This window comes from Pristiophorus japonicus, chromosome 2, assembly GCF_044704955.1.
Source record: "Pristiophorus japonicus isolate sPriJap1 chromosome 2, sPriJap1.hap1, whole genome shotgun sequence".
NCBI classification, from domain to species: Eukaryota; Metazoa; Chordata; class Chondrichthyes; family Pristiophoridae; genus Pristiophorus; species Pristiophorus japonicus.
This window is the reverse complement of record NC_091978.1, coordinates 350,099,223-350,109,052: the sequence shown is the minus strand read 5'-3', so window position 1 is coordinate 350,109,052 and position 9,830 is coordinate 350,099,223. Positions and strand designations below refer to the sequence as shown.

The 9,830-nt window shown below is 40.6% G+C and overlaps 1 protein-coding gene across 1 annotated transcript in view; it reads right to left on the bottom strand.

Annotated features, from left to right (window-relative positions):
* Positions 1–1,043: 1,043 nt before the first annotated feature.
* pigg (phosphatidylinositol glycan anchor biosynthesis class G (EMM blood group)) overlaps positions 1,044–9,830 on the bottom strand; it is a 43,601-nt gene continuing 34,814 nt past the window's right edge. The window contains exons 11-13 of the mRNA XM_070872275.1: positions 7,254–7,563; positions 2,808–2,971; positions 1,044–1,408 (exon numbers count right to left, since the gene is read on the bottom strand). Of these exons, the coding sequence (XP_070728376.1) occupies positions 1,180–1,408; positions 2,808–2,971; positions 7,254–7,563 (703 nt within the window). The 3' untranslated portion in view covers positions 1,044–1,179. The remainder of the gene's footprint in view (positions 1,409–2,807; positions 2,972–7,253; positions 7,564–9,830) is intronic.

The following is a 9,830-nucleotide window of genomic DNA, read 5'->3' as shown; positions in this document are numbered from 1 at the left end:
ATTAACTGTTTCTGCAGCATCTCCATAACTCACATGCGACATCCCAGCTATCAATTTAGTTGTCCATTGCTGCATGCTCTCTGATGCCTTTCTCATATAATGACCAGAATTATATACAGCTCTGCAGGTGGGGCTGGACCAACCCTCTTGCACAAGCTCACAATCACATCCCATGTCATTTACTTACTAGAATGTAGATTGAAGCAGCCAAATTGCAATGTAATACCAAAATATGAACTCAAGTATAAGCCCATATATACAGCAAGGTAGATGGGCTTCAAGGTACTATCTGTACTGTCGTTCTTAACTCAATTTGACAAAGTTCATGCCTTCAAAAAAGAATTGTACAATTTTAATTTACCGTGTTGGAATACAATCTGTAGTTGACAGACGCAATAGAGACTCATTAAAATACCAACGACTGATAAGTTTTATCAAATGAACCCGAACTAACAGATCTACCCCAAATCAACAAAAAAAATATTCCTGGAAACAGATTCCGTAAAAAGTAATAGATGACATTTTTCCATATTAAAACTTAAAAGTAATGAAAGGGCACAAATCTAAGGTGATTACGAAATGAATTAAAGGATTACAAAAAATGCCTTCTCATAGAGAATGCTTGGTATGTGGCATTTTCTGCCACAAAATGTTGTTGAAGCAGAGTCCCTAATTATTTGAAAACAATATAGTTGCTTTAAAAAAAAGAGGAACACTGAATGGTGTAGGAAACAAACAGGGGAGTGGAATTAAACTAGGTGGCTCATATGGAAAATAACACCTACAGACTTGAGTCAAATGTTCCAGCACAGAAGCAGACCAATGGGGTGAAACTCGACGTTGGTGACAGCCTGTAGCGCAAAATGGGCGATAGCGAATCGGCAGCCCGCTTTACATTAAGTTGGAAATTAAAATCGGGTGGAGTGTAAAACAGGCTGCTGATTCATTATCGCTTGTATTGTGCTATTGCCCAAGACAAATTTCACCCGCTATATACCCCCCACCCCACAGGAACATTTGTAAATTATAAAACAGCAGAAAAGGAACAGTTACATGATGTAGATCTTCACACGCATTCCATCAATTCAATAATTTTCCTTTACAAGAATTAAGTTACATTACAGATTTTGAAAACTTTTACGAATATACAGATGTGAACCCAGTGCAATATTCAATTTTTTAATATGAGGTTTTTAGCATCCGTTTCTGATCCATTGCTGTGAACATGACACAGGCGACAGCTGTTACAAATGTATGCATACCTTCATAGAGCAATTTGGGAGAGAAAACACTCCAGACAAATAGATGATAGCGGAGCGAGGTAACCAGAATTATATAAACTGAAGCTGGAATTGCTCGTAACAGAACAAAACAGTAACAGCTGTGCCCCACTGCTGCAGAAGAATACCTGCCACAAAAAGTATTATAGTGAATGCTCAACATCTCAAACAGAACATTAAGAATAATTTAAATGACTCAACTGTTCAAAACTTAAATCTGCTCAGCTCATTTAGTATGAGATGAACTAAAGCTGTACCCTGCCATATAAGCCTTTGTTTTCCTTTACTGTCAAGAACTTGAATTGCAATAGAAACAAAATCATAGAAATTTGAACCACCAGGAATAAGACAACAGAAACACTGGAGTTCCTTGTCTATAATTGGGCATCTTCAAGTTGTTCTTTGAAAAAGAAAGTCAGCCCTCCACATATGAAACACTAGGCGTCACATGTCAAGAAACCATAAGCACGAAGGGAAGCACACAGCAATTTACAAAGCATAAAAATGAAAGAAACACATATTCTGCACTTGATTTGCATATTTTGCTGAATACTTGTGTGAAATTGTTTAGAATTAAACTGAGCCCAAAGATGATATTCATTCTCAGACTGTGGGCATCGCTGGCATTTATTGCCCATCCCTAGTTGCCTTATTGAATCGCTGCAACCTACAAGTGAGTGGCTTCAAAGGGCAGTTGAGAGTTAACCACATTGGTGTGGGTTGGAGTCACATGTAGGCCAGACTGGGTAACGAAACAGGTTTCCTTCCCCGAGGGACAATAATGAACCAGTTGGATTTTTACATTCCAACAGCTTCATGGTCATTTTTACCAATATCAACATTCTTTCAGATTTTTTTGAAAAATGAATTCAAATTCCCAAACTGCCATCTTTGAGAATTTGAAAGTGAAGACCATTGATACAACGGCTGAAGATGGATAAATGGCTGAGGATGCTTCCTTGAGAAGCTCCTGCAGTATTGTTCCAGGGCTGTGATGACTTGGCTCCAACAACTACAACCATCTTCCTTTGTGTCGGTATGACTCCAGCCACTGGGGGATTTTCCCTTGCACAAAGAGGTCCTACTCACTGAACAGTAATCCAACTTTGACAACATTTTTCAAGCAGATTTGAATCCCCCCCATAAGGAGTAGTTGTTCTCTATTTGTGGCCTTTGACAGAATCTTAGTGATGAAGCACTAGATGAACAGAATAGTGTTGGTCCCAAATAATTTTATTTTATGCATCATGGATTTATGAAGGGAATTAGCACCATTATGGAAGAACATGGCTAGAGTTTGTACAGCCATCACTGTAAAATTCAACTTGAAAAGTGATTTATGAAGAGGTTAAGCCCAATGTTAATGTTTAATTTAGATACTACTGCAAAAAGACATGATTAAACATTAATTACTAGATTAAAACAAGTCTACAAAGTTCCTATTTTGAAATGGAAGCTAAACAACTGAGGGAGTGATGTTTTCCCTCAACATTGATACCAATGTAAAAAAGCTAAACAAGTCATTACCTGCTTCTTTCTGAGCTCATGTAACAGGTTAGGTGCACAGCCCACAGCAGCGGGCCGATATAAGTGGTAAATGTTGTAAGGAAGACAGCTGGCAGTTCAACATAGTTCTCAAAACCCACAAAACCAGCTGATATATCCACTGTTGCAATGCTATTTGAGTTCCCCTATAGAGAAAATAAAAGAGTTCAATAAAATTCACATTTTTGCAAATCTGATTTCAAAATTTTATCTCCATATTAGAGTTATGGACTGCCATAGAGCAGACACAAAAAACAAGCAACTTAAAAATTGGAGTCATACACTCCATCTGATCACCATAGATCCAACAATGAGAGACAGTACAGGTATTATGTACACAAAAGCAGCAAGAATGGGAAGCTGTCAGTTCTAAAATTTATCTGCAAATAAACAAAGTTGTTACTGAATAATACAAATGATGTGAGTTTTTTCTTGCAGTATTAAACCCATGAGTCCCGGCCAATTGGAAAACCTGTAGACTTTCAGTACATTAAAATATACTGGTTGATCTCCTATGACACTACTCACAGATATAAAGAGTTGAATAGTGCGGGGTGCACCATCTGTGTGTATATCTAAAGAAGTCATGCCCTTTAAGATCGCAATCTGTTCAAATGTACCGTTGAGTCGGATGTATTTGATATTGGAATTTCGATGTCTGGTCACTACAATGAAATCAGAGTTGGGGATTTTCTGTATTCGTATCATGATGTGTAATATTAAACAAATAAAGTGAAAGCTGCTGGAACATATGGAAAAACATTGGTATATAATATTAACAAAATAGTGTGCGAGGACCAGAGAGAAACTTTCAAGCCTGAAAAGTGGGAGGGTGGCTGTTGGGACTGGAATAGGAAAGATTGCATTAAAGAATCCATTTTACGTTAAAGACTCAATATTGTAACAAACCAATAGGTTTTCCAGAATCTGCTGGCAAAAGCATTCTGGAAAATGCCCAAAAGTCTGCTGAGACAGTTAAGACCTCTACAGCTGGTACAACTAGAGTCATAAGGGTAGTTGCCTGTTCTTTTGTGTTGCTTCAACTTCCTTGTAGATACGTTTATCTGTATTACTGTCTTAAGGCCAACATAAGCGTAGGTAAGATCATGAAATTCCACCCGCAGATACCATTGGAATGCTGAGCTGATGTAAGTTAGTATAATCCAAGAGTAAAGGATACAGAATGCAGGACATGATGTAATGGCCTTTTAGCTGGGGATAAAAGAGACTATCATCACAAAGTTAAGCAAGACCGGAGATTAAATACCCTGGGACTGAGCTCAGCAACTGGAACGAGAGGCCTTCTGCAGCCTCCATATCACCGTGTGCGTTCTCGGTCAGTAGAATTTCCTCTAATAAATCCACAAGCGAAGACTCTGTGTCTATAATTCTCATTCCTGGCACAGACACAATAGCTCCAAGTTTGTCTCGGCAATACTAATCAGAAACTCTGATCAACATCCTGTGTGTCGCCAATTTATTGAACCCTGAAACGTGGGAGGCAGCGGGTGAATACAACGGTAGACAATGTTAGAGAAGCTATGCTACGTGATATTGTGTTCAGATTCCATTTTGTATTCAGGACTCCGTCCTGTGGTTAAAAGACAGTAAATGAGTAGTATCTGCAACATGTCCAATCAGCCCAAACCTTCATTGCTGATACAAGCGTTCATAATAGAAGATAGCTTTCTGTTTACATTTACATTTACCTTTTTCTGTAGATACAAGTTGTTATGTCTTACATTGGTGTAGATGAGTGATGGCCATGGAGCTTTCACCCTTTGACAGAGTTAACATTTCAGGTCAATGACCTAAAACATTAACTCGGTTTCTCTCTCCACAGAGGCTGCCTGACCTGCTGAGTATTTCCAACATTTTCTGTTTTATTTCTGAATTCCAACATTCGCAGTATTTTGCTTTTGTATTATAGTCAGGATCTTTGTGCAAGTTTATTTTACATGAAACCGATTCCATTGTAAATCTATTATACAACCAATAAATACACAGTAAAAAAAATTATTGGGAGTTTGAAGAATGACATCCTTACAGGATGATGTCTGGTTATTTGTAGACGAGATTTGGGATTTAAATCATTTGGAAGTTATCAAATCACTGCACTGCTTCTTTATATTTGCAGTGCAGCAAAGTCTGAAGCTGCTGTGGTAGTAAATGACTGCATCCCCATCTTTCCCCACAAAGGATCGCTCTGCCCGCACTAATTAACCTTTTAATTTCTATTTTCCCAAACCATTAAGAATGTAAGATATTCATCTCTGCTTGAATATTTACTAATGAAAAATGTTGCTAGGTTGAAGTGTGAAGTGTAAAACAAATCATGCTTTTTTAAAAAAAAAGTTACATTTCAGGACTCAAGTCGAGTGTCCCAAGTTTTGTTTTAGGCTGACAATTTGCTTGTTGCCACAGACACCTGAAGTAAGTCATCGAGTGTCATGTTTTTTCACAGCACGGTCATAGGTGGAGTATAGCTCAGCCTCTCAATGGCCCACTTTTAATCCTTTCATCCTGTGGTGGGATGAAGTTGACTTGTAGATAGGGCTGGGTCAGCTTGCAGCATCAACAAACCAATGTCCGGTTCTGAGTAGGTTTCTGATTAGTATTGCTCGAGACAAGCTTGGAGCTATTGTGTCTGTGCCAGGAATGAGAATTATAGACACAGAGTCTTCGCTTGTGGATTTATTAGAGGAAATTCTACTGTCCGAGAGCACACACGGTGATATGGAGGCTGCAGAACGCCTCTCGTTCCAGTTGCTGAGCTCGGTCCCAGGGAGTTTAATCTCCGGGTCTTGCTTAACTTTGTGATGATAGTCTCTCTCTTATCCCCAGCTAAAGGCCATTACATCATGTCCTGCATTCTGTATCCTTTACTCTTGGTTTACACTAACTTACATCAGCTCAGCATTCCAATGGTATCTGCGGGTGGAAGTTTCATGATCTTACTCACCTACGCTTATGGTGGCCTTAAGCCAGTAATTAGGTGACTATAACAATCTAATCTGTTGAGGCCTGGGAATTCTTGTGAACTTATCATTTAAATAGAGATAGATAGGCATACTCCAGCCCTAGATATAATAGAATTACGTGTAATTCAAATACAGAAACAGACCGTTTGGCCCAACCATGTTGGTGTTTATGTTCCACATGAGCAGTAGTCTTAATCCCATGTGCAATGACACATACATTTTATGAGCAAACTGGGGGCTGAACGGAAGTCAAAGGTTGCACTAAAGTACCAGCTGTCCCCTGAAATTAAAAACCATTTGATGGCAAAGCTGAATTGCAATGTAAAAGCAGGCATTCTTCAGAACTAATGCAGCCAGCTAGCTTTCTAGCTACACCACCTGAATCATTACAAAAAAAACTCTCGGGTTGGATTTTCATGTCTGTTTTGTGCCCCGGAGCAGCATCAATGGCGGCTGAGAGGTGTTTTGGCCGGGTGGCGAGCCTCCAGCACCCCGCAGCGATCCGCGGGTCCGGTTTAGCGGCAGCGCGCAGTGTGCAATGCTCCTGGTTGCGACACTGGCGTGAGTTTTGATTCTTACCCGACCCCGTAGGTCGCAAAGTGCGCTCCGCACTGACCACCTGGGAAATCAGGCAGTCCAACGACGCCAACAGCGGAGAGATAGGTAATGGACCCCTAAGCTAAGTGTGATTGTTTTTTCTTTTTTTTTTGCGATTTGTCTTGTGGTGGTGTGGGCAATGTTTTGGGAATGTTTTTGTGGTATTTCCTTTAGTTTCCCCCCCCCCCCCCCCCCCCAGGTGTCTCTCGGAGCACTCCCGGCCCGGCTCTTTAGCTCAGGAGCTTCCCATCCTAATGCCCTAAGAGAGGTGTTCAATGTCTCCCTTGCGCTGCGCCCCCTGATGCAGGGCCCAGCTACCCAAACTTACCTACTGAGGCGCAAACTATTCCTGGGGGCTAACTTTCCCGCCGCGCCGCCATTATTGCCCCAAAAACATCAAAGCCGAAAATCCAGCCTTTGCACTATTTGCACGATCAGGATTCTGACTGGAACGTGGCTCTCCATGTCGATCGGCATTGAGAACCACACAAGAGTCACCAGACTCGGCACCAAAAAAATCTTCATAGCCAGCTGCCTGTCAAACTTTATCAAACATATTTTACCAGGTCAGGACAACTCCAGGTCAGTGAACAAAAGCCTGAAAGAAGAAATTGCTTTAGTGAAATCAGTTTCACATTTCTGAAATCAAACTCTTTCGAGATTGGCAATAATTATAAATGTGGGAGTGATTTTGCATTCTAAAATCCAGATGCTGGTTGCAGTGTATTAATGTCATCTTATTGGGCTAATAAAGATGAATTTCAAAACATAATCCTTTGCTGTGAATTAAACCTCAGAATTAAGTATGTTAAAACATTGAAAGAGAGCGAGAGAGAGAAAAAGGAGGTACCTGAAAGTAAAATGAGGCCTGGCCAAACCAGTAATATATGATGGTAATTTGTGCTGCATCATAATCCAATAGTCTCCATATAAATCTGGTCAGAATGATTTGAACCAGAAGGATGAACAACAACACTGGCAGGTTGTGAGGGCGAAGGAGCAAAGCAGCTAAGAGCACAAGTCCATTGTAGATTTCCCAGAGTCCCCTACTGTTGGCCGTGGTGTCAGAAGCAGCAACTTGGGATTTCAGCAGGTCTTTAACTCCAGTAAAAAGGATGCCAAGGATAAATACATAAACAAAACGGGCCTCAATAATCCCCCTAAAAAAAAAACAAATTATTACATTTGCAGCACTGTAAACTGTAGGAGTGTCATACCCCCCCCACCCTTCACCAGCTAGTGTAGTAAGAATAACTACAATGAATGAAACTGCTAACCGTTAAGTCTCCCAATGCTGATTAGTTTTTATTTTGGTCAGCTGGATGTCCAACACATGCAAAAAAACCATCATTAGGTTTAAGTTCTCTGCTGTGAGAAATCAACACAAGCAGTGTCTGATTGTTCAATATGGAATGCACACTCTCACTGTAGGGACACACTTCATGTACCCAAATCCAGAAAGTTTAAGTGCAGAGTGGCAAAGCTAAGGCTTAGGGATACGCAATTAGCAAAGGAATTTAACTAGCTACAACCCTACAGAGTGCCAGCACAGAGTACTGATAAACCTGCTGCTGCTTGTCCAGCTAGCACCCACTTACCCATTAGGGCCCTGATTTGCAGGGTTATGTGTAGCAGAGTAGGAAGAATCCCAGCCCCTAATGACATGTTCCATTAATGATCCAGAATTTGGTTGATTCAAATGCCCCATTAACTAAAAGCAAATTGCTTTGTGCCTCACGACATTTTCCAAACCGGTAAATATTTTTCCCTACAGATTTGCACCAGAAAACAAAGTTTTTAACTGTAATAATGCTGCTCCTGATAAATTGCATATGCTGTTTTATGGTATGATACCATAAAGCAGTGTTATATGAAGGAGTGCTACATTGATGAAAATGTCTCCATTCAAAAGAGACATTAAACTAAGATCCCGTCTGCCTGTTCTGATAGATATTCAAGATTACATGGACCCAAATTTACCCAGGAGTTGCTCAGTTTTTTTTTGAGCAACTTGATTTTTCTGGAGTATCTTAAAAATCCCCATTCTGCACATTTAATTTGCACCAGTGTTAGTGAGTAAGTGAGTTAGTTAGGATTTTTTTTAGTTTCGTTTTTTTTAAAAAAGGGGGCATTACCAGCCACCTATGCCTGTTTTGGCCATTTATGCCAATTTGGACAGCTAAAAGTTGCTCCAAACTAACTTAGGCCAGCGTATGTGGCCACTTGTGGCCGCACAGAAAACCCTTGCGGAGAATTAAGAAATCAGCGCAGGTAGCCAGAGATGGGGGTGGGGGTGGGGGGGGCTGGGGGGGGAGGGAAGCACAGAGGACCTTGTAAAACACTAAATACCTTAACAAGTAATACAGATCTTGTACTGTAACTTTTGCATAATTTACACATTCCACTGTATAAAGCTTCATAAAATATGTACTTTTTATCATTTATATCAGAAGACAAAGGGTTTCATAAAACCATTTATGAATCAATTAGTAGTGTAATCTGTTACTTTCATTATTTTAATCATTCTACCAGTACTGTGAAATTGGAAAACAAAATACACAGTACAAGAACAGAAAATCAAGTTATACAGAAGCACAGTCAATCCTTGAGGCTACATCTACATCCAAGGAATTCTCGTCAGTGAAGCCACTCTGTTCTGTCTGAGGTAACCTTTATATGGATTATGTACACTCGGCCATTTCTCTTCATAAATGTAATCACTCAGCTTGGGTTGGCTTTAAAATCCACAAATCTGAATTTCTGCAGTTTATTATATGGTTTGCAGTTGAATTTTGATGTTGCTGACTGCCTTTCTTACTGCTCTTATCAGCAGTCTAGGGACAACTTTTCTAATTCTAGGAGCTTGTTCTTTTTCTAAATCATTTAAACTCTCCTCCTTCCCCCCCGATCAAAGGTGTCCCCACACCAACCTGTTTCTTGTCGCCTTCAGCGCGGGAAGGGACGAGTCGGGTCCCACACTGCAGACATGCATCATCATCATCATCATCATGGGAGGAGCTACTGCGCATGCGGACAGCTGCCGGCACTCTTTTAGGCGCAGGGCCCTAGCTCCGCCCCCCACTGTGATTGCCACGCTACGCTAAGCACTAGGACGGTCCACAGAGCGGGGAGAATATGGCGATATATTTTTGGCGCCGTTTTGAGAACAGAAAGGCGGCGCACCTCAGGTAAGTGCGTCGAAAAAAACGGAGGGCCAAATTTGGGCCCAATGACACTATCTGAAGAGGAGCCATAAGTACCCCTGGCTTGTATTCTCATAACCAATACCAAAACAGTAGATTAACTAAATGGCTACTGCATTGTCCCACAAACCAGTCACTTCACTTCAAAAATAATTCACTGTGTGAAGCACTACTTCAACTCAATTATACAGCAACACCAAAAGATTCAGTGAGAAAAGGTCATT